Below are 25,405 nucleotides of genomic sequence, written 5' to 3'. Positions count from 1 at the left end.
AGAGAGCGTCATGAGAAGGACAACAGACGCCAGCGCCCACACAGTAAGGGGTCTCACAGAAAAACACATTTATACTTTTATTATTTTGATCTGTTCTGCTGGAAAAAAAAAAAACCAAGACACAACAGGATGGATGTTTCTAGAAGCAAGCGACCAAGAAGTCTGTCAATAGGTGAACACACTGTGGGGGGAATTCGAAACGTGGGACATTCGGGAACCTTCTGTTTCTAAAAGGCAATGGACTTGTGGGGCATAAGAAGCCACGGGAGAAACGAATGATAACGGGGTGTCAGGCAGGTTCACGGGGAGAGAGCATCCCCTCTCTGGTGGAGGATGCTGGTGTCAGGGCGGGCTGTGCGTGTGTAAGACAGGAGAGGGGTGAGAAATCTGCACTTCCCTTCCATTTTTATGTGACCCTAATGTTTCCCTAGAAAATAAAGTCAATCTAGGTAAAGAGAAAAGAAGAACCCATGGTCTACACTTTCTACCTGGGCAATAGTGTTCATCGTGACACAGACGTGATTATGGCTACTTAGGGACTCAAGCGCTCTTTGCAACCGTCTCGAGGGCCGGCGCGCGACCCAGGCGGACCCCAGGAGGCCGCATTCACTCCAAGCCCGGGACTCTGCGGCTCATCCAGGTCACGCTTGTCGGAAGGGTGCAAGGGGTACAGTGTCCACTAGGGTCTTACTGAAGGCAGTGTCTGGGGAATGGTGGGTGTGTGGTCTATAGGCCGAGCTTTGAGCACCATGGCTGCAGAGATCCAGGCTTAAGTTACTGCCTCCCGGAGACGGGGAAGCCAAGAGAGGAGACTACACAAAAACCTGACCAAACCAATCCAACTGTCCATGGTGAAGAAAAGAAGAAAATGGATCATGTATGCCCTGGAGCCTTGACTTTGCTCAGGGGTTCATTGCCTACTTTGAAAGAAAAAAAAATCAGAGTATCACAGGAATTACTGCATGAGATAAATAACACACAGGGACCCTGCTCCATGGCACAATCTAGTTATCGTTCTAGCCCTCTGCACCAGTTCTGGGCCCCTCCCTCCCTTCCCTCCCTCCCTCCCTCCCTCCATTCCTCCTTTTTTCTCCCTCCTCCTTCCTTCCTTCCTTCCTTCCTTCCTTCCTTCCTTCCTTCCTTCCTTCCTTCCTTCCTTCCTTCCTTCCTTCCTTCCTTCCTCTATTCTTTGTTTTTCTGTGTATGTGGTGCTGAGGAATCAAACCCAGGGCTTCATGCACGCTAGGCAATCACTCTACCACTAAGCCACATTCCCAGCCCTTCTTTTTCTTTTTGTGTTTGTTGTGGGACTTGAATTCAGGACCTGAGTACCATCCCTAAGTTTTTTTTTTGTTCAAGGCTAGTGTTCTACTACTTGAGCCATAGCTCCACTTCAGGCTTTTTTTTTTTTCTTTTCTTTTTTCAGGTTAATTGGAGATAAGTGTCTTGGGGTACTTTCCTTCCCGGGGCTGGCTTCAAACTGCAATCCTCAGGTCTCAGCCCCCTGAGTAGCTGGGATTGTAGGCTTGAGCCCCCAGCCCCTTTCACTATTTTTATTAGCATGCACCAATCGCAAAACAAGGGGTTTACGGCGATCATTTTGTGGATACATGCAGTACACTTTGAATAACTTCACCCCCCTACTCCACACAGCTGTGCGTTTTTAATCTCACGTGGCTGAGTTGATGGGCACAGGTGACCTTGCCTATGGGTTCTGGCCAAAGGCTGCTTCTTTAGTGAATACAAATGGCAAATAAGAAGCAAGGGAATTACCCATGGAGCCTCCAAATGAACACAGAAGGGAGGAGGAGAAGGAGAAGGTCGCAGGCAGCCTGAGGTGTGGCTGTGTGGAAGGCAGCCCCCTCTGGCACTACATGCTCACCGTCCTCCTCTCCTACCGCCATGTTTCCTTGTCAGTAAGCCGGTTCCCAGCTGGTTGCTGCAAGCCCGGGGACTGGGACCAAGGGCTGAATGGGTTGTGCCCTTAGGAAGGTTCTGGCTGGAGATCCCTCCATCCCCACAATCCCCACATGCAGAATAAGTGACAGCTGACCACTTAGCTATTCATAACACCCGGAAGCCAAGTAGCAGAGCTTAACAAGTATGAGCTTCTAGCACTAGTATACAAGTTGTCCCCAACTGAGAAAACACAAGTGTTGTAAACAATAAGCTATGGACTTCTGTACTATCATACGTACTTCAAGGGTAATAGCTCTTTCTGTAATGCCCTCAACTCTGCTAGAAGGCCAAAGTTCAAGCACTGACTAGAAGATTCTTCCAGTTATCCTAGGGCATACAACATATTTAATAACCAGCAACTCTAAAATGTAAAAAGACTGTCTTCCCAGATGTAGTGAGGAGAGCTCAGAATGGCAGTACGTATACATGGCAATAGGAACTAATTTGAAAATGAAAACAAGTACCATTTGCACGCATACCAACATTTTTCACATGCAATCAGATTTGTTGTTCTTGCCATCTGAACTATTTGTATTAACCTTGTTTTCACTTGGGAAAACCCAAGTCTCCATTTGGAAGAGAACACTGACTTTAAGATTCAACAACAAGGGGAAAAAAAAAAAAGACTGTCCAGTTATATTTGCTTTCACAAAATGGGAAACAAAGGCAATCTGTGTGACACACCCAGGAACCCCAAGCTTTTCCTATGGGCCGGGAAGTCGAATGCATTGTATACTGAGGGAAAGGGCTGCGGATGTAATCCTGACTTTTCCACTGGGAACTAGCTGGTGGTTGTTTTTTCCTTTCGTGAAACTTCATGTTGTTCTACCCCACACCCTTCACCATTTCTAGGACTTGATTTATTTCGGAAATTTCCACCTGGTCAGACGTGGCCAGTTTTTAAAGTACCTTGTCTACCTGCTGGTTTGGGGACGGGAGGATAGTGACGCCACCACTGACCTTCACACACCAACAGCTTGTCGTTGTAGAAGAACCCCACGGGACATTCGCACCGGAAGCTGCCCACCATGTTGATACACACTCCATTTTCACAGACCCCGGGGATCTCCCGGCATTCGTCGATATCTGAAAACAGAGGAGCCACGGTGAGTGACAGTGCCGCTCACAGTCTGTGCAGGACTAAGAAAGGAGCGGAACTCGTGTGTGTGTGTGTGTGTGTGTGTGTGTGTGTGTGTGTGTGTGTGTGTGTGTCTATGCTGAGGAGCACTACTGAGAGGAGTAGGAGATATCAATGGATAGCAAACTGAAATAATTAAACCCCTTTGCAGACCCTCCCATGCCTCTGTGGACTTAGGACCTAACTTTTCAACTCGGGTTCGGAGCATCAACTCCAAACAGGTAGGCACTGAGCATATACCAGATTGATAGAGCCTGACTGTAAGAGACAGGGCCAAGAAACGTGGGGCCTCCAAGACCTGCTGCAATTTCGGAAGAATTTCATTTTTAAAATTAATCCTTCCAAAAACTTTGTTTAATTTTGTATGTTGATTCTGGGGATCAAAACTCAGGGCCTGGGCGCTGTCCCTGAGCTTTTGTGTTCAAGGCTAGTGCTCATAACTTGAGCCATGACTCCCCTTTAGGGTGGTTCATAGGAGATGGGTCTTTCCTCACTGGGGCTGGTTTTAAGCTGTGACCCTCAGATCTCAGTCTCCTGAGTAGCTAGGATTACAGGTGTGAGCCACCAGCACCCAGCTAAAATTAACCCGTTTTAAAGGAGAAATCTGACAGGTCACAGGAAAGGTCTGACCCTTTCCCAAAGGGTTTGATTTTGCTTAAAAGCCAAATTGACAGACCTAATTCAAAAAGCAGGTGAGAATCCCAAAAAGGTATAATCTCAAAACAATGCTATTTCAAATAAGGGCAATATTGATTTTTAGGTTTTTCACAAGTCTGACATTCATGATGTTAAATACCATGTGAAGTAACATCTCAACTATGGATTATAAGGAAACATTAAAAAAGTATTTGAGTATAAATCAAAATATGAAGAATAGTTTCATCTATTTGTTATAAAATTGCTTAATGATAATAATTATAATTATAAGAGTGATATGTTATAAAAGTAAGTATAAAAGTGATACATTATTACCAAGTTCACTATAACAGGCTGAGTCAAATCTCTAGCCATTGTTACATATAAAATAATGAACAGATATGTTAAAAAATTGTTCTTTTCTGGATTTCATTTTAACTTCAACTTGGAGATGTTTATATTTTAAGACAATATTAATAAACATTCTGTACTGTTAGCCTCACATGAGTGGACTCTGTTTGCCAACAATCCAAGATCTTTCCAAAGGAGAATATGAAGCTTCAGTAAAACAAAGATTTTTCAGCCATCTAAGTATTTGTCATGGTGGAATTTGGTAACAATAAGTAACAATGGGCTAAATATCAAGTTTCTAGTTTTCAAGGGCTAGAGGCAAAGCAAACTATGAGTCAGGCCCGGGTTCCTGTCCCAGTTCTGTTATTCATTATCGAGGTGGCCCTGGGTGAGTCCCTTCCCCGTTCTGGGCCTCTGTTTCTTCAACGGCAAAGCAAGGCATTTGGCCTACACAGAGCAGGAGGCATTTCCAGCTCTCCTAGTGGACGGTGCTCCTGCCATTTCAAGTCTTTGCCTTTTGCCAACCTAAGAGGCCTTCTTGGAGTAGATACCGGGTCGGCCTCATGGAGAACCATTACAATGAAAGCACACTTATCTGTTGACCACAGATTCTAGGGAGATTAAAAGATCTGTTTTGGGAAGGGGAAAAGCGAAGTAGCGAGCGCCAGGTGTTTCATGCCAGTGTCATTTAGCAGTTTCCCTTTCCAAACCATGAAGTTTCTTTGGACCTGTGCAGCCATATGGATTTGGCACTAAGAGAGTCAGGCTGATTGCTGGACCGGATCCTTGTTTTCTTAAACAAGGTCACTGGAAAGGCTGATGCCGATTTCAGCTTGCTCATGAGGAAGAAGGTGGAACAAAGCAGGAGGTAATAATGTTCGCTACTAGACACTACCCAGACGGAAGAGGGCATCTGAGGATCCACAGCAATCACACGAGGGAAAATCCCTGGGAATGCAAGCGCTTTCGGTCTGCTTTTAGGTGATTTGGTTTGAAACCACAAGGGCGCTGCCTACGTTGGCTGAACACTGCGTGATACTTCTGAATCTAGCACAAGCACCCCTACCACTTGAAGCGATCTCTTTTTCATTTCGCATGTGAAGTGATTCACGCAGAAGACCTAGGGAGAGGTCATGGGAGAGGAAATCCACCCACAAGAAGGGCTTTCTGTGTGAATAGCCTACACACAAGGGTTGGTGTGAAGAGATGTATTAAAGTCATCTTAGAAGGGAAAAAAAAACTAAGAATTACAATCAAATCAAGTGTCAACTGGCTCTGCTCCCAGAATCTCTCTTTGTTGATGCCTAGGGTTGGTTTCACTAAATTGATTGTAATTTTGTGAAAAGCTTTCCAGTCTCTTTAATCATGAGCAAGGAACGCCGTTGCCAATGAGGTGAGGCTATCCTGGGTATTAAAACACAGTCTGTTTCAAACTAAGAATGAGTGTTTCAATAAAGAGAAAGGCATTGTTCAACAGGTTGTCCTTATTTGAAAACAAGAAAGAAAAGAAACAAATTTGGAAATGATAGTGTATATTGCTTAAAAAAAAAATCGCCCAGATAAAAATAAGCACAGGCAAGCCTCAAACAAACAAACAAAAAAAACCCCAAGCGTAGTGACAGGAGCATATAGGTGTAACTTACCCACAGGTAAACCAGTGTAGATGTCAATGACGAAGCCCGGCCTCTGACTGCCGCAGAGGGTGGCGAATTCGTCTGCCAGCGTGAAACACAGACGGGCCAGAGGTCAGCCAAGAACAAGACACCACCCAAAGAAATGACTCTCTAAACATCCCGGGGAGGTATTCGTCAGTGTTTTCAAGAATTTAAAATAAAAGGTAAATCTGGAAAGAGTTTACATTTCGAGCTGACAGTAACAGACTAGCAGAAGGTCCCTCTCCACTTGTGTCAGGGATTCTCCAGGGCTTCAGCATTGCTTACGGAAGCCTCTCGATAGAGTGGGGGAGACAGAAGCAAGTTCTCGACATCTGATATATTAATGATTCAAATATATATATATATATACATATATATACATACATATACATGTATATGTCTCTCTATATAAATACAGATAGAATTCAAATCTGCTAACCAACTTGATCCTTACTTCCACTCTGGACCTGGAGCACATTCAGGGTGATGCCTTCTCTCTCTCCCTCTCCTCCGCCCTCCCCATGTCTGCCTCCGTCTGTCTCTCTGTCACCCAAACACATCCAATCTAACCATAAAGGATGGACTAAATGCCACCCCCGTCCCCTTGACTTCTTCCGTCCTAAGTGGCGAGGCCATTACTTTATTGGTCACGCCCACTGAAAAACCAACAGGTTTCTGGAAGGATTTTAGTAAAAATATAGCGTGACACAGGCCCAGCCGTGGGCCCAGCTAGGAGGAGCTCGACCTCGGGATTCAAGTCCAGTCCTCACTGTGAAGAACTGAGTAGGAACCATAGACTATTTCAGCTCTTCCTTAAATGATAATTGAATTCACATCATAACAGTGGGAATAATGCCATCATAATATATCTGATATATCGTATATACCATGTAAGAATACTTAACCGAAGTATGCATTTCCTGAAACCATATGATTTCTTTTATTTTCTTAAAGGGATAACATCGTTATAATCTTTTACTTCTATAGGAATGTAAGAAGAAATGTCTCTCTAGTCTCTATATCAAAAAAAAATTGTACTTTCCTTTCCTTTGGTGTTTGTTTTACAGCTTTTTAATTGTCACGTTTTTTGTTGTTGTTGTTGTTTTGTTTTGTTTTGTACCAGTCCTGGGGCTTGAACTCTGGGCCTGGGCACTGTCCCTAAGCAACTCTTGCTCAAGGCGAGCACTGTACCACTTGAGCCACAGCGCCACTTCTGGCTCTTTCTGTTTATGTGCTGCTGGGGGCTGCACGCATGCTAGGCAAGCACTCTGCCACTAAACCACCTTCCTAGCCCACAATGTCTATATTTTTATGAGAGGCTAAGTGTACAAGTCTGGTTAGGAATTACAGTATAAAGTTGGAAGCCTACATCCTGGCTAAATTTTTCAGCTGAAGTAAACATTTATGTTTGTGCATCAATTTGTTCTTATGAAGATTAAAAAGAAATACATCCTTTTCTTCCTTGGTCAATGACTGATTTCCCCTAGCAGTTCATGCATCCGTTATCAACTATGTTCTCTGGTCACGGTAACGGCAATTCACCTGTGCTGGGGATGGGGCATTGCTCGCAGGGCTTATTCCAGGCTCGGCCGATATTGTAGGAACAACAACACATCTTCTTGGTCATATTGAACAGCAGCTCTCCGTCACAGGTCTGGTTGTCAGCATAGTAGTTTCTGTAGCACAAACTTCTTCTCATGTCTAGAAGAAAGGAGGACAGGAGAGCTGCTGATACCGTTGAAGGAAAGCACAATAGATTTGGGCGGGGAGGGAGGATACTCAAAGAACAATTGAATCGTGCTGTACTGGGCTATGATAAAGGCAGGAAAAGCCTGCTCACAAACACATCACATTTGTAGGCAGCTAAGAAGGTACTTGTGCTGCTACAATAAAAATAATTTGGGGAATATAGTCCCTGGTATTTGTGCCACAGAAAGAGGTCATTGTGTGGCCGTAGGATGAATAAATGTTACATGACTCCCCACCCAGTCTCCTAGTAACAATTCTCCACTGCGATTTGGCAGTACATTTCTCATTTCCGACTCACGGTGTTTTAAAACTGTAGGTCAGCGCTGTAAATATAACTGAAGAAAGATACATCCAAAAGTCAAACAAAAGAAGTCTTATTAAACTGTTGTTTGGGATTTTCCGACATTACATTTTCAAAGAAAACTCCCAACCTCCCACACAAAGTAGTGCAAAACGCCAAAGCTGATGGCCCGCGGGGGAGGCAGCTCTTCCCAAGACAGTGCTGGGAGCACAGTCTGCTCTGCCCGAGGAGGAGCACAACACTGAAGACCCAAGGCTGGGCCAGGCTCTGCGGAGGAGAGCCAAACATGCACAGCTGGGAAAAGGAAAGTTGGCCTTACCCATGCAGTTATTTCCCCCGTTCACTTGCATGTAGTCCGGAGGGCAGATGCAGGTGTAGTTGCCAATGGTGTTGTAGCATGTGCCCGGACCGCAGATTCCAGGAGTCTCGCATTCATTCACATCTATAATCCCGAGAGAGAGAGAGAGAAGTGGAGGTAGGAAAACACTCTGGAAGAAACAGCCTGATCCCCAACATCAGTGTCAGTGTTGACAACAAAGACCAACGGGACGCTCTGAAATCGAGGTAGGAATAGCAGGGGTGGAGCTCATCCGGGTCCTTGGTGTCAATGTGTGCATCTTTAGGAAGGAATGTGTGAGGGACTCGAGTTCTCATCTGAGTTCCTAATAAACCAGTCTGTAACAACTCCGGAGGCGTGCGGAGGTGGAAATGGGGAGGAAGGATTTTCAAATATTCTTCAGAATGACGACCTTCCCCATGGCACGCGCATAAGAATCTACAGAAGGACATAATGTGTCCCGCGTCCATGAGCACCGGCCTTTGTGCATCCACACTGTAAGGCAATAGGGAAGCAGGTCCTCAACTCTCCTGCATTCTATCCACGAATCTGAGATCCGTGTTTTCTGCACTGCGATACCCATCTCTACTGAAGGAACTCATCCGTGTCATCTACTAAGCCAAGTAGAGGCAGGAGAACATTTCCCATGCAGAACAGGAATAAGTGTTCTTCCGAATTGGCCGTGGGGCTGCTACCATTAGGTAGAAATCAGCTCTCCTATCTAGTTCCACGGTCCAGGTGCTCTGAAGGTTAGAAATAGTCAACATCTCCCAGCTTTCCAGGAATAGCAGAGTTCAAAGGCCACCACTGCTGTCATTAAGCCGAAGGCTCATCTTCTAAGAGAAGCTCACCTAAATGCACTTCTACAGAGCCAGGTGCGATGGCTCCCACTTGTGACCCCAGCCACTGGGAGATAGGGGATTGCAATACAAGGTCAGCCCAGGCAAAGAGTAACCTCAGCTATTTAACAGGCAGAAGTAGAAGGATCACAGCCCAAGGCCAGTGTGGGCAAACACAGGATACCTAACCTGAAAGAAGAACTAAAAGCAAAAAGAGCTCACCTACCAAGCACGAGACCCTCAAATCCCAACCCCAAGAAAACAAAGGTACTGGCACAGAGGGGAAGGGATGGAGGAGAGGAGGAGCCCAGAACTTCTCTCAACATAGTGGCTACTGAAATGGGACTGGTACTGCTCTAATGAAAACATGGCTCTTTGGAAATGCCCAGAAAAGTCTACTCTAGGGATACATGGGACTATGGCCTAACATAGTAAAACTCTACTTATGTGGCAATGACTTGGCTATGGTCGTATTTAGACTTCTGTGCTACACTGTGAAGCCTTCACTCTCCTGGTAACAGCAGGATGGGTTTTCGGGTCAGTTCTCAATACTTGAGAGAACTTACCATCCGGGAAGGGCCTATTGCTTACCATCACACACTCGGTTTTCCTCATTCAGGTAGTAACCCGTTGGACAGCGACACTGGAAACTGCCAAAGGTGTTGATACATTTCCCCCCTTGGCACAGTCCTGGTAGTTCTTGGCACTCGTCAATATCTATCAGAACAATAGCATTTCTTCAGCAATGTAAAGAAACCTAAAGAATTTCAAAATGTATGCACTGTAAGACGAAGGAAACAGACATACCTTCCAAGATGACGGTGATGGGGTTTGGACGAAAACCTTCTCCTCCAGGACAAAGAATTTTGTACTCAGCTATTAAAAAAAAAAATTCAAAGTGAATTATTTCCAATCTAAAATTTCTACAAATAGTTATCTTTCAGAGAAATGCTGATATAGCCAACTTTATATTCCTGAAGACTCGGGAATCTTTAGCCACTAGTGGAACTCTCTACAGTGAGTTAAGATCTTAATATGTATTTGTCATTTGCAAATAGCTCCCAGTACATGTGCCAAACAAAAGCCCAGAGTGCCTGGTCTTGGGATCCTCCAATTCCTCTCCTGACTGTTATAGCCTTGCGAAATATTTTATTCCCTATCTCCAACACTATTTCTTTTCAAAAGATCTTTCTTTCTGAAAAGCTTTCTGAAGAGCTCCATGTTTATGTTCCATTCAGCTGTGCTTCCTGTGAATTCCAGCTTCCCTTGGTCACGGGTAAAGCTCAGGGAAAGCCTCCCTCTCTCAGCTTCCGGCCCCTGACTTCCCTCAGTGCCTACACATCTTCCTCGCTCCTGAGTCTACAGTGGCAATGCGAATTCTCCAGCCTTCCCCCACAAACAACCTTCTAGAGGTTCTTTTTATTCCCACACTGATCGATTTACCCAATAATTCCGTACAGAAACATGTACTTCCGGTGCTGTGCACGGGCACTGTGATGTACCCGGGAACACGTGGCTAACAATGAACCTCGCCTTCAGCAACATCCTAGGAGGAAAATTCCTTCACAGTCTTCACTGCCTTTCCCAATCTTATCATCATCCCTGGCCTGGCTTTCTGCAATGACATGTAACGGTCCCATCCCAATTCTGTCTTAGATTTGTGGGTCGATTACTGTTGCGTTTACCCAAATGAAAATCGAGATATGCCTCATTCAACATTACTGAAAGTGATAGTCTTTTTCTTTTGCCAGGCCTGGGGCTTGGGACTCAGGTCCCAGGCACTGTCCCTGGCTTCTTTATGCTATGTGCTCTCGGATAGAAGAGAGATGTTCTCTGCCCCCGCCAAGCTTTCTGCCCAAGAAAAATGGGGTACTTTGTGACTTCCAAGTAGAGAGAAGGGCCTTCTACAACTGGAGGGGATCCAAGCACAGAGACTCCTGGGGGGGCTCCCTCCTCCATCGGCCTCTCTCTTCTGTGCAAGCAGAAAAAGAGAACTGGCCTGATCTGTAATAACAACAAATAGTAGGATGTCGACTTACACGTGTTCACAGGAGGGCACAGCTCACAGGGAGTTCCCCAGGCTTTACCCAGAGAACAACAGCAGGAAGCCTTGGACACGCCAACTCCGATTTCATTGCTACAGGCTGTGTCTCCATTGTCTCCTCTGGGTCGAATATCCAAATAGCAATTTCCAGAGCGGGTATCTATTTACCACAGACAAATGAAAAAGTGTCAGGCAGATTCTTTCACTTAGGGTTGAAAATTCAAATTTTCCCTGCTGAAATGACTTTTAAAAAAGCAAAAATGTGCTTTTAAGAAAGGAAATCTGAAGATAGAAAACTTACCTTGGGAATGTTGTCATTTCGATGCTATTACTTTTATAAACCACAAAACTAGACTGTTCAAACTGACTTTTACAGTCTAACAAAATAAACACCAGGAAGCTGGAACTGGAGGTGTTGGGGGGGAGGGAGAGCAAGGTCACAGGGAGAGGGGGGGGAAGGGGGGGTGGAGAATGTAGCCATCATATTCAATATATGTATCTAAAAAATGGAAGTAGGAAAATTGAGGTGATGGATAAGATTGGGGGGATGGAAGATGATGAAAAAAGGGGTGACATCGATCAAGATGCATTGAACGCAAACTGATTTGTTGAACTGAAACCCCTTTGTACAACTACTTAAAAATAATAGACTATCCAGTAGACAGAATGTCTAGCGCGGCTTAAAAAGAGAAGAAACAGTATGTTTCTGATAAAGTGTCTTAGATCTTACCAACACAGCCAACTCGAGTAGGATTCAGCTCAAAGTCGGGAGGACAGTCACAGGTGTAGCTACCCGGAGTGTTGACACACTTTCCACTGATGCACGTGGTTGGGTCCAGACATTCGTTAACATCTACAACCAAACATCCATGGGGGGAATTACCACGTGGGCCAATGTTGGGGCTGGCATCACCATAAGACAGTAGAACTAAGTCTAGAAGCCCCCATAATAATTTTTTTTTAAGAGTCAGTAGATATAATGACATGAAGAAATGCAGTCTTCCACTTGTGAAATAAAACCCCCGAGGAAAGAACTATGTCATATTCTTTGATCTCTTTCCCCGGAACACATTTACCATTCAAATGTGTCATCAGGATAAAATATAACTTTGGAACTAGAAAAAATATTCCAGTCAAGGTAACTGAAGATAAAACATTCCTGTGACCTCGGTCAACCAAAATTTGAGAAACAGGGTGTGTGTGTGTGTGTGTGTGTGTGTGTGTGTGTGTGTGTGTGTGTGTCAACCTTTGCTATTTCTCCTGAACACATATGCACGAGGCCTAGCATGAACCTTCAGAATCCCCCCCCATCTCTCTCATCATTCACGCTGAGCTAAATATTTGCTCAGTTTCTATTTTAAAAAAAAAAATATGGGCAGAAATCCAGATATTGAAGACATGGGTTTTTGAAAATTCCCCACCACTCCTGTACCATTCTCGTGTCTGTTCTGAACATTCAGGAAATGTTCGAAACTAGACAAATGGGTCCGGCGAGGGGGTGGGGGTGGTGGGGGAAGGGAGACTCGGTCCTCGGGACTCGGCACTGCTGATCTTCCTGTGGCTTCCATACTACGGGATTCTCTTGCTCAAATCCCATGTGAGATTGAACGCGTAGGGCCGGATCGATGGACATGAGGTTAGAATGATGGCTTGGGGCCGGGACCAGGGAGAGGCATGCTAGAAGCCTCACTGGGTGGCAGAGGGCTTGCTAGAAACACCAAGCAAAGACCAATGCCTGGGAGGAATCTTCCAGCCCAGAGCGTTAGAGCACTGGAGGGGGGGAGGGGGAGGGGGGAGGCGTCATGCTTTTGACAGCCACTGAGTCATGGCTTGTTCAAGTTTTAGCTAAAGTGAAAGAACTTCCCTCAAGTCCAAGCCTCTGCATGGGACGCGTTTCATTTGTATCCTTGACCAGAAGAGCAGATCAGGAGTGAGAAATGTCCATCGCTATCCAACTCTTCCCTCGGGGCCAGAGATCCCGAGTGGCAATCTGCTGGGTGTCACGACTTACCCTTTCTTTCTTACCGCCCGCAGAGCGACTTGCTCTACACCCGTAAGGAATGAATGGGTGACAGCATGGGCAGGGATGGGTGGAGTATAAATTACAATGGCAAAGCACACGGAGAAAACCCACGGGCATCGCTTGGAAAGAAACGCCGTAAATGTACCCCACAAAGAAAGGAAATGTCCGCGAAGCCCTAGAGGGGAGCCCTCCTCGGACATTCCTTCGGAGAGAAAAGCTTACTTCGAACACACTGAACCCTACGCCCTCAAGCTGGCTTTGACTCTTCTCTTCTGCACCCTCGTATCTAGTTGGTTCCGCATCTGAGGAGCTGCGGGGTGATTCCCAACGCCTCCCTCTGCTTTTCTTTCCCTCCGGACTTAGTTCCGCGGGGTCCCCCGGACGCCGGGGAGCCAGTGTTGAAGTGAATGCAGCCCTCACCTGTGCAGTTCCCGCCGCTCCGGTCCAGCTCGTAGCCTATCTCGCACTCGCAGCGGAACAAGCCCGGGAGGTTGTGGCAAGTCCCAAAGACGCAGATGTTGGGAAGAGAGCACTCATCGATATCTTGAGGAAGGGATTAGAAAAAGGGGGGGAGGTTGAAGTCATTTTATTTTTCCTAAAGAAACCAGTCAATATAAGTAGGCAATTGTTATCGCTATTTCCAGAATAAATTCTCTGACATCGAGCCAGACACTACTCTGGACTTTTTAGGTCCTTTGTTCTGCACAAGGAAATCTTGCTGGTAATAGGCTATGATTCTGTAGCCTATCTGTGAGGCCAGGCAGCTTAACATTTAATAAGCACCTATTTATTTCCCTTGAGGTATCTCAAGTGGGTCCACATCACTTTTCTAAAGGAAGAGCCCGAGAGGCCTTAGTAGAATACTTCCTTTGGAGTCCTTCTCAACGTATTCTCTATTTCAGTTGTTGTGAGTTCAACTTTTAGGAATTACAGAACCTTTTCCTTGTGGTAGCTTTTGTTAGTCAGTGTCATAATCTACCACCCCGAGTGAATAACAGAAATCTCCATACACAAAGATAGGTAGACAATGGTGCGCATTTGACAGAGATCTAGAACACACGGTTGCCTCTCCCAGGCTTCTGCCCGGGGCAGCACGACAGCCTTCAGCCTGCAGTATTGACGCAGGGGCACATGTTCAGACGTGAGCCTGGCTTTAAATAGCCATGACCACTCTGCCAGTGATGATTTATATTAAGAACAAACAAATAAACAAAACCTTCCTTTCTAGCACTAAGACAAGGAAAACTTTCACTGTGACTATTTATGTTACCAAAGGTGGCACAGTACCTGTTTTCCTTGAATGTTTGGACTAAAAAAAGTAAACAAGGCATTAGGCACACGATCAACTGCATAATCTAGTTTCTTGCCTCACAGGAGTTTTCTATCAACTTCGACATATTTAATACAAACTGTATAAAGAGCACTCAATGGCCCAAGAACAAAGAAAAGTATTTATATAGAAAGAACTGGGAAAATTATATATGGGAAAGGCATGAGATAAATGAGAAATATGTATTATATATATAACAGACATGTATACATACAAGTATCATAGCTGAAGATTTATTCCAAGGTTGTATTTTATTAACAAGGAACAACTATTAGCTAATACATTACTCAGGGCTTTGTTTAAACTTGTCAATTGCTATCATTTGTTTATTTCTACAGAAATCTTAGTTCATTGTAGGCACTAATTATTTCCAATGAAGAGGAATGTGTTTCAATTTGATGAGGGTGGGTAAAGAGAAAAATCTTGTGTTTCCTAATTGGACCCAGGCTTAGGCAGCAGGTCTCCAGGACTCGTTCTGTCTGACTAACCCTTCACAGAAAGAACCTGAAGCTTACAGACACCCTGGCATGTGCTATTATTCCAATAGGCTCCCTACTGACGGGCTTATAAAACAGTGTTCCATGTTTATAAATGCTAGATATTTAGACAACATGATTCTACGTAATAAAGATCACATAGGTAAATCATTCCACATAGAAGCTTATCTGTTCTGTCATGATCTCAAAACTTTATTTCTAGAATCCAAACAACAGGGGACCTTTGTTTCGGGTTCTTTTCCTCACAGATAAGGATAAGAGTGCTATATTGAGTTGCCCACACTTGGTGACCCTTTTCCTCTTATGTCAGATAGTCTACTACATCCGATCATGTAGCCAAGGCTGGAGGTGTAGCCGACAGAGAAAGAGTACACTTTTTTTTTGTTTTTCACAGAGAAATGCTTCCGTTGGAGACCTAAGCTCTCATCGAAGCAACCAGATCAACTTGGACGTGAAGCCAAAACCTAATGCCATTCCAAAAGAAGAAAAGGCTCAGGAATACGTAGACGCCCATGCCTCAGCTAGCTCGCTCTGTGAGGTTTCCAGGAGCTCGCCCGGGGCCTTACCTTCACAGGCTTTCCCGTCAGCACTGGGCACGAAGCCCATGTCGCACTCGCAGCGGTAGCCTCCAGGGGCGTTGAGGCACTGGCCGTTGCCGCAGAGATTCAAGTTCTCAGAGCACTCATCAAGGTCTACAGACAGACAGAAACACAGGTCACTCTATTTCAGTGAGGAGCGTGCCAACGCTTCAGGGCCTAAACTGTCAGCTTCCTGAGAGGAGCTATTTCGCCGTGCCCTCTATTTAATATACTTAAACTCAACTTGTGTTTTTCTTTTGGATGCTAGTGCCGAATATGCCAAACAAATTAGGCGAACCCTTCCCCAAAGGATCACCCACGGGGAGCACGGATTCGTGAATGGAAACAGCATGCCATGGTTTATGCTTCATTCTCGGAGTGAGAATGGCAACCACAGAGGAGATAGCAGTCCCAGCTGCTCAACCTCTTCATCGCACACGTGTCATTTATACAACCACAGCTTAATCACATTTGCTAAACTATGCATAGTGGTTCACTTTAATTCTTGGACTATTTATTTAGTTTTATTCCTATATGAAACTGGAAGTAAATGCATTCATTACAAAACAGTTATGGAATTCTTGCACAAGCCAATGTAGAATGAGGAGCACAACGATAATGGGTAGCAGAAAAAAAAAGATAAATACTGTGTAAAAATACATCTACTTGTCCTGATTCAAAGCATCTACTCCTTGTCCTCACTTAGCCTTCTACAACGAGAGTATCCTTTGGGTTTGGTATGAAGAACAAGTCAGCAGTTAGAAGTAGGCAAAAACAAAATAAAAGTGAAGAGAGATGTAAAAGGAAATACGATTTGTTTGAAACGAATGACATCATAATATACAGTGAAATAGATACATAAAGTGTGTGTGTGTGTGTGTGTGTGTGTGTGTGTGTGTGTGTGTGTGTTGGGGAGACAGAAAGAAAAGCAGATAACTTTTAAGGGTTTCCTAGTTGACCTAGCTCTACTTTTTTCTTTTTGTCAGTTACGGGGCTTGAACTCAGAGCCTGGGCACTATCCTTGAGCTCTTTTGCTCAAGGCTAGCACGCTACCACTTTGAGCCACAGCGCCACTTTTGGGTTTTGAGTGGTTAATTGGAGGTAAGAGTCTCACTGGGACTTTTCTGCCCAGGCTGGCTTCCAACCATGATCCTCTGATCTCAGTCTCCCAAGTAGCTAGGATGACAGGCATGAGCCACTGGCAGCTGGCCTTGGCTCTCAATTTTCATTTCATTCCTAAGAATCTAGTCTCGAGTAACCTTTTCTGCTGTTGGTTTGAAATGTGTGGGATACCTTGCTTCCCCGTTCCAGCCGAAGCCTACCTGTGCACGTGAAGCCATCGCCGGTGTAGCCTTCCTTACAGAGACAGCGGTAAGAGCCCATGGTGTTTTTGCAATCTGCATGTTGGCTGCACATGTGTGTTCCATTGGAGCACTCGTCCAGATCTTAAGGGATGACATGACATCGTTATTAACAACAACAACAACAAAAAGTGAACTGGCGATCAAAGTGAGTTACACCCGGGTTCAATTTGTCTCTGCAGTACGTAAGTCATGATAAGTGATTTCTACTTCACCTGTGCATTTAACACCATCTCCAATCCACCCCGGACTACAGCTACATTTGAAGCTTCCCGCCGTGTTGGTACATACAGCATGTCTGCCACAGTTGTGTGCTCCGATTTCACATTCATTGATATCTGGAAAAATAATCAGTGGGTGAGAAAAGCTCCACACAGGTGCCCGTCTGTTCTCTTAAATAGCTTAGCAATATTCCAACATCGACTTGCCTTCATTCACGCAACAGTTTACGGTTTCGAATCCATATTTCGCCTATGTACCAAATAGCTTCGTGTTTCAATTGACAAAGAAAGAACAATTTGATAGCATTTGCTCTTGTTAGCGCTAATTATTTTCCATATTGTAATGGAAGCATCCAGTCACTGCAAAGCAATGTAATCCTAGCTAGGATTCAAGCCCCATGACCAACAAAAGAAAAAAAAAAAACCTTAGGAAGTGAGTTACCTAACAGTCTACTGTAAAGTTAATACTCATGGGCATATGTTGTATGGCCAATATTCTTATCAAGTCAACTGCAGAGTAATGATGGACATTGTTTTTTGTTACAAACTACATTAAAAAAAGGAATGTAACGTTGTGGTATGTCAGAAAACTTTTGATGCATACTGCACATAATAAACATTTTATTCGGGCTGGGGATATGGCCTAGTGGCAAGAGTGCTTGCCTCGTATACATAAAGCCCTGCGTTCAATTCCCCAGCACCACATATACAGAAAACGGCCAGAAGTGGCGCTGTGGCTCAAGTGGCAGAGTGCTAGCCTTGAGCGAAAAGAAGCCAGGGACAGTGCTCAGGCCCTGAGTCCAAGCCCCAGGACTGGCAAAAAATAAAATAAAATAAATAAAAACCATTTTATTCTTAAACTTACAACATTATTCATTATGCTTTATCTCTATGCAAGCTTTATTTAAGATAAGGCTAATTTAAACATGTGCAGAAAATGTTCCTTATAGCAGTATGTGAACCATCTTTTCTCTAGCATGGCTGAGTGCTAGCCCGTGGGGAGGCGTAACCCTTCTTCAATATTTCTTGTAAAACTCAAGTGACTCTAGAAGGGATTCTGACCGAGTAAGGAGTAGCAGATTAGCATCCAACTACTTTACTACTCCTAACTCTCCATTCTCCGAAGTTTCATCTCCCCATAGCCACAACAAGACCATACAAATGTGTTCAGAGAAATAATACCAAATGAAGTGAAAAATGTCCTGCTTCCTGAAATTTACCTTTTATTTAATAGGTTTTCCTAATCAGTTTTGTTATTGTCTAAGTGTGAAAACTCAGGCGGAGCCATTAGCTCCTGTGTTTGAGAAAATTACCATACATTTTTAAAAGGAAGGTCTCCTTTCATTATTAATCATATGCCAATATAAAGTTCTAATTCAACAAAGTATTTTTAACTTTAGTGCTTTCAAGGAGGATGGAATTGTATTTCCAAAAGGCTATATATCACAAGCCTTGGGATATTAAGACAGAATAAATCATAAGCCAAAATTCAGTTCATATCTTCTACTCTTAGTATGAAACAAGTGAATTAGAAAAACATAAAGTGTAAGAATATTTCTGAATAAAAAGTTGTTGCACATGTGTATGGATGCTTATGTCGACAATAACACAATTATGTGACACTAATTATGTGTATAACAGACGTGGACCTAGGAATATGCTTCGTTGTAAAAGCTTACACAAGGGACTGGGAAGGTGGCTTAGTGGTAGAGCGCTTGCCTAGCATGCACGAAGCCCCGGGTTTGATTCCTCAGCACCACATAAACAGAAAAAGCCAGAAGTGACACACTGTGGCTCAAGAAGTAGAGTGCTAGCCTTGAGCAAAAGCAGCCAGGGGGCTGGGAATATGGCCTAGTGGCAAGAGCACTTGCCTCATATATATGAAGCCCTGGGTTCGATTCCCCAGCACCACATATATGGAAAACGGCCAGAAGTGGCACTGTGGCTCAGGTGGCAGAGTACTAGCCTTGAGTAAAAAGAAGCCAGGGACAGTGCTCAGGCCCTGAGTCCAAGGCCCAGGACTGGCAAAAAAAAAAGAAGCCAGGGTCAGTGCTAAGGCCCTGAGTCCAAGTCCCAGGACTGGCAGAAATAAAATAAAAATAAAAAGCTAACACAAGGGGAAACTGAGTCATAAGGAATCACAAGCAAACACAAGTGCTGTACTGAAACTCTCTTCAATAATGTGAGGAAATACAGCACGTGCTTGCCAAGAACATCTCTTCCTGTACAAACGTTCTCTTTCCCCTTCGAATCTGCTCCAGACAGAAAATTCCTTTTTAAGATTAAATATAAGCCAAGAAAAGCAAAGAAATTCAAATTTCAGGCTGACACGGCCTCCTCTTTCTCCCCACAGATCCTTGGTCACACTGACTCCGAGGTCTTGAGTAGGGGGGGTGTGTGTCCCCAGAAGGGCAGAGGCGTGGGGTGTGGCCCAAGCAGACCACGCGTGTGTATTGTGTGACCCACGCATGTCTGCTGCCCACGTAGGGGCTGTGTCCCAAGCTGCGCTGGCCTCCGATGGCCACGACACAGGGAGAGGCCGCATCCCGGCACGGAGCACCGGCTTTCCTGCCGTCTGGATGGACATCAGTCACAGGGATCTCCAGTCCACACGGCCCGCCAGCCAGGGATCGTCGGGATCAGGAACGGAGGGGCAGCAGTGAATGGGAAGGCCAAACATGAAGGCCACTTGGGTTTCCTAATTTGGATGAAACATATGACACAAGACTGGACACCCATGGAGTTTTCACAGGCTGACAGCCAGGGGCAGGGAATTAGCGGTGATAAGGAGCTGGAAGGAAACGAACACAAATCCTCCCTGACTGCTGCTAGTGGTTGAAGGATGCGATTCTCCCCCGTGGCCTAGGACCCTCCAGAAACATTTCTTTCTTTTTTTTCTGAATAATTACTTATTTATTGTCAAAGTGATATGCAGAGGGGTTACAGTTTCGTACATAAGGCAGTGGGTACATTTCTTGTACAATCTGTTTCCTCCTCCCTCATTTCCCCTACATTTCTCCTGTGAAAGGAACCAGAGAGTTTGAGAAACAGATCTGCCATAAATCCTACTATTGTAACTGGGGAAAAAAATACCATGCTTTATTAATTAACTAAACGGACATATGAGGGATGATAGGTTCTTTCAAAAAAAAAAAAAAAAGATTTGTGAAAGCCAAGATGTGCCCTGAATGGTACCCACCAGTGAATTCTCCCACACATACACTTAGGTTTTCTTTTTTTATATACAATCACAATGAGCAAAAGGTTTGCACTGGGACACAAGAAAATTAAAATCCAGCCCTAGGACAGATGAGCTATGTCCCAGGTTTCAAGTAAAGGCACATTCTCTCCCCATTAAATCAAACATTCCTCCCAGCAATACCCACAATTTGGACAAAGCATAAATAGGGAAAAAAAAAAAAAGAACCCCTTCGCATCTGTGTGGGCTGGGAATGTAAGGCAGTGGGTGGATTCTTAACACTGCCAAAGTGATTGGCAGAAAAAAAAAAGTTTATTTGTTAAAATGGAAACAATCAGTAATGACAAGAAGCTGAAATATTTAGACCAGGCTGTCATGTTGCCTAGAGGGATTTTCTTTTTTTTTAGTTCTCATGAAACAAAGTCCCTCCTTACGAAACAGCATACATGTTTTTGTAATTCCTTTCCAGAATATTCATTTCCAAAAAAAATCTATGTGTCTATCTCTATTTTGTATGTTTTTCCCACACAACACAGTTCCAATGTCTATTCTTGTTGCTTTTTGTTGTTGTTGTTGTTGTGTGGCTTGCTCATCCAATTAGGCAAGATACATATCTCTATTTACATTAGTTGCCTGGGACATTATAAACACTTGTCTTTATCATGCCGGTCACCAAGGGAACCTGCTGGTACTCTAAATTACCAGTGACACCAATCTGAAATCAAAAGCAGGCTGAAAGAACTCTCATAACATGGGATCATAGAAAATTGGGTGGGGGGAGGGCAGGATTTTTTTAAAACTTGTTTTAAAATGGATCAAACTTCCTGCCAGTTCTTGTTTATTAAAGTCATTTCCAATCCAGCGTGATGCCCTTGGTGGCCAGACCATCTCTCTTTCTTCCCTCTGGAATGCAGACTCCCTTCCTACAGGCCCCTACAGTGCCACCAACTCAGGGAAACCACCAAGTAACTAACTGCAAGAACAGCCTGGTACTGGATCATGACCATGGGTGGAAGAACTAGGAATGAAATTCAGGATCCCATTGCTCAGATGAGAATATTATATCTCTGCTACACTGATCCTAAAGGGTCCGTGAAAGTCAAGGCTTCTCCTAAGAGTGCTCATTAGGTATTATCCAATTGAAAAAAAACTACTTTAGGCAGCAATGAAAGTAATGGGGAAAGGTACTGGCCCTGCAGAAAAGGATGGGGCATTTCTTCCATTCTTCACAGTTCAGCTCATGTGATTTACTAAAAGGGTGCTGATTTTGTGAAACAGATGTCACCTAACATGTAGCACCTGTCACCAAAGTCTCTGTAAATCCAACTACAAGAAAAACAAGCCTTCCTGCATACAGAGTGAAAATTTCCTACTTTAAATTGATCTCAAGATGTATTTGTAAAAAGTGAATTTTTGATAGATTCGATGTTATGCCTTTAAATGGGGCTCTAAATACAGTATCTACACGTATCATTTAATAAGAAAGCAACTGTTCTGATTTACTGGCCAGCACAATGGCAGTGGTGTTATATGTATTATATTTCACTTACCCAACATACGGCATGAAAATTTAAGCTTTGATCATGTGAAGAGACTGAAGATAATCAGACATGGTACATATCCCAGTGGGCTGGGATTTGGAGTACTAGAGACTCTTTCTTACAGGCAATGAAGACTGCCCATGAAATTAACTTCTTTCACTAGCTTCACTGTATTGAGCTTAGCATAGCCAGATAATGGCATTCCTTTTCACTAAGTGAATCACAGTATAGAGGTTTTCCTAACTTCCTCTCCATTACTTCCAGATCACCAACACTTCCCATGTCATTTATTTAACCTGGAAGCTAAAAGTAAACCTTGTATGTCAGAATCATTTGTAGCCAAGAAGCCATATGAAGAAAATCAGAGATTAAATACCATGCCATTTATCAGACTAGACTACTAGTCAGGCTTCCTGTGAATAATAATAGAGCAAATGTAAGAATATTCCAGCTTTATGCCTCTTTCCATGGCTTGGCTAGAATCTGCCCTTTCTGAACCGGTAGTGATATGACTGCCGTGATCCTCTGCATTGGGAATTTGACACTTGGAGATGACCAGGTTGCAGTGGTAATGAATTTATTATGGTGCTTTCTTGATATAATTGAGAAGAGAAGCCGAGCACTGTTGGCTCACACCTCTCATCCTAGCTACTCAGGAGGATCTAGGTTCAAAGCCAGCCTGGGCAGGAAAGCCAGTGAGACTCCTATCTCCAATTAACTACCCCAAAATGCCAAAAGTGGAGGTGTGGCTTAAGTGGTAGAGCACTAGCCTTGAGCAAAAAACGGTCCAACACCTAGGCACTGAGTTTACACCCCAGGACTGGCACCAGAAAAAAAAAAAGAGAGAGAGAGAGAAGGATTGGAACATTTAGCACATTGGCAATCTGCAAATATTTTAATGTTTGTTATAAGGCACTATGGCTTGCCAATTTTAAATTGGCTTTTGGAATTAAAGCCTTCTATTTATATTAAAAAATTAAAACACCTAATTCAAGCTTACCATGAAATCAATTATGCTTTATGTTTATGGCATAATATGTTACAATAAAATAAGTCAGTAAAACTTTATTATGCTACTCCATGTACTTATAGTATCATGCCTTCATGTTTGAAAATACCAAGTAGACACTAATGAAATAATATCATTGTCACAGCATGCCTTTCCCATTTGGCATTTAAAAGAATAGTATTAGGCAAGATTTTCCTCAGGTACTACTAGTATTAGACAAGTAAATTTGTAAATGGTTCAATGATCACTTAATAGGACTTGTTAAGTCCCATGAATAAATACCTATGTGGGTTAAAGCAAATACACACATCAGGAAAGGTAAGACTGGAGTTAGTTGATATACAAACAGTAGGATATCTAACTCTAAAGGGCAATTGCAGTTACAAAACTTTAAACAAAACATTGACAAAGAGTATGATATACAAAGGCTTGTTTTGAGAAAGGGGTACAAATGCCTGATAATTAGCATGTTCATTGCTTCACTATTAAAATGTGGTTCTAGGGCTGGGGATATAGCCTAGTGGCAAGAGTGCCTGCCTCGGATACACGAGGCCCTAGGTTCGATTCCCCAGCACCACATATACAGAAAACGGCCAGAAGCGGCGCTGTGGCTCAGGTTGCAGAGTGCTAGCCTTGAGCGGGAAGAAGCCAGGGACAGTGCTCAGGCCCTGAGTCCAAGGCCCAGGACTGGCCAAAAAAAAAAAAAAAAAAAAAAAAAATGTGGTTCTAGCCTCATAAAAAAATGTCATTTATAGTGTTCATTCATTCAGCCTGTTGTTTTCATTCACTGATGAAGGGTATAAAAACTTCTACTTTTATTCGAATATAAAATATGCCAAATGCCAAATGCACAAGAGCCAGCTTATGAAAAGTGCCGCACCGCATGCTTTATAATACAATTTAAATGTCAATAGTCTTTGAATGTAACATCTGATGGTTCAGTATGAAAGAACCCCACATACCTGTGCAGCCCCTCTTTTTTAACATCAGTGGTTTAATATGGGAGAACCCCACATACCTGTGCAGCCCGTCTTTCCTTTCTTGCCCGAATAGCCCATGTCGCAGTGGCAGATGAAGGAGCCCTTTGTGTTTTCACAGGTTCCACTGAGGCAGATATTCGGATTCAGATCACATTCATTGACGTCTGTAAAACACAGATGCTCTTCATACACCCGACTCTTTGATACAACTGAACACTATTTCCCTGAGATAAGGTAACTATGGCAAGTAAATCAGAAAAAGTAAAACACCTTCAGATTAAAACAAACAAACAAACCCACTCTCATGAACTTTCTCTTTTTGTGCTGGTCCCAGGGCTTGAACTCAGGAGGCCTAGGCTCTGTCCCTGAGCTTCTTTTTGCTCAAGGCTAGCGCTCTACCACTTGAGCCACTTCTGAAATATTATGTTTACTTTCAGGAGAAAGAAGAACACCAGATTTATGAAGTATGGCTCACTACTCACTTTCCCCACGGCAGAGGAATCATGTAACCTGGCTAAATCATATAAGCTAGCTTTTGCCTCATCTGTAGAAGTGCAAGATATTTAAAATACAAGTTCTATGCCTCTCAAGAGCCCTCTTTTCCCATGAGAGCCATTTAGCCACAAAGCACACTGCCCTTTTGGTAATTTTATAATGCTGTGACTAAGCAGACAAGTGAGAAAACTCTGTCCCCTTTCCTTACCTACACAAGTCTTCATGTCTTCAGACGCCATGAACCCATCAAAGCACAAACACCGGTACTCTCCAGGTATGTTTGTGCACTGGCCTCCGTCACAGATATTGGGATTATCTTCACACTCATCAATGTCTACAAAGAACAAAGACAACAATCGCAGGTGGATCCATCATTCAGGAAGAAAACATGCGCTAATTCAAGTCAAGCAAACTCAATCGACTGGCACAAGATTATGAATTCTCAACTCCAACTGAAGCTTTATAACAGTGATCCTACCCAGTTGTCCTGGGTGAGAAAGAACTGTTTTCAAGATTCACAAGACACTAATTAAGGGCAACTCCAGGCTCCTCAAAAAGTCTAGCCCTTAACTAGAAATTTTAACTCACATGAATTTATCATTCAAAATGATTATCTTATTTTTCTCATTGTCAAACCATAAATGCCTAATGTCTATTAGCTTCCAGTTACTGATATTTTAAGGCAAAACCTGCTTGAAATTTTGAGCATTTCCTTAGATATATTTTGAGTTAAAAATCTTTTGTTTTTAACATTTACTGTTTTGTAGCCAAAGTCACATGGGTAGTTTGTTAGGGAGAGGTTGCTAAGTCAAAGTAAGTAACTGTGGCTCCTAAGTACAAATTCTCTTCTTAAGAATTTGCATTTTGGGGGAGAGGAAACAGGAAAAAATGAGCAAGGGGATAACACTAGTCAAAAAGAAATGTACTCGTTACCATGCTTATGGAACTGTAACCTCTGTACATCACCTATACAATAACTTTTTTTTTTTTTTTTTTTTGCCAGTCCTGGGCCTTGGACTCAGGGCCTGAGCACTGTCCCTGGCTTCTTCCCGCTCAAGGCTAGCACTCTGCCACTTGAGCCACAGCGCCGCTTCTGGCCATTTTCTATATATGTGGTGCTGGGGAATTGAACCTAGGGCCTCGTGTATCAGAGGCAGGCACT

General features: G+C 43.6%; 1 protein-coding gene across 2 annotated transcripts in view; it reads right to left on the bottom strand.

The window, feature by feature from the left end:
- Window positions 1-25,405, bottom strand: part of Fbn1 (fibrillin 1) — a 192,885-nt gene that overhangs the window by 36,779 nt on the left and 130,701 nt on the right. For both annotated transcript variants that reach the window (XM_048332978.1, XM_048332977.1), the window contains 14 exons: window positions 24,452-24,577; window positions 23,787-23,912; window positions 17,014-17,136; window positions 16,760-16,882; window positions 15,426-15,551; window positions 13,453-13,575; window positions 11,740-11,862; window positions 11,005-11,169; window positions 9,773-9,841; window positions 9,557-9,682; window positions 8,109-8,231; window positions 7,282-7,440; window positions 5,728-5,799; window positions 2,920-3,045 (listed from right to left, as the gene is read on the bottom strand). In XM_048332978.1, the coding sequence (XP_048188935.1) occupies window positions 2,920-3,045; window positions 5,728-5,799; window positions 7,282-7,440; window positions 8,109-8,231; window positions 9,557-9,682; window positions 9,773-9,841; window positions 11,005-11,169; window positions 11,740-11,862; window positions 13,453-13,575; window positions 15,426-15,551; window positions 16,760-16,882; window positions 17,014-17,136; window positions 23,787-23,912; window positions 24,452-24,577 (1,710 nt within the window). The remainder of the gene's footprint in view (window positions 1-2,919; window positions 3,046-5,727; window positions 5,800-7,281; window positions 7,441-8,108; window positions 8,232-9,556; window positions 9,683-9,772; window positions 9,842-11,004; window positions 11,170-11,739; window positions 11,863-13,452; window positions 13,576-15,425; window positions 15,552-16,759; window positions 16,883-17,013; window positions 17,137-23,786; window positions 23,913-24,451; window positions 24,578-25,405) is intronic.

This window comes from Perognathus longimembris, chromosome 23 (assembly GCF_023159225.1).
Source record: "Perognathus longimembris pacificus isolate PPM17 chromosome 23, ASM2315922v1, whole genome shotgun sequence".
In the NCBI taxonomy this organism is placed as follows: domain Eukaryota; kingdom Metazoa; phylum Chordata; class Mammalia; order Rodentia; family Heteromyidae; genus Perognathus; species Perognathus longimembris.
This window is presented reverse-complemented; position numbering and strand designations above follow the sequence as displayed.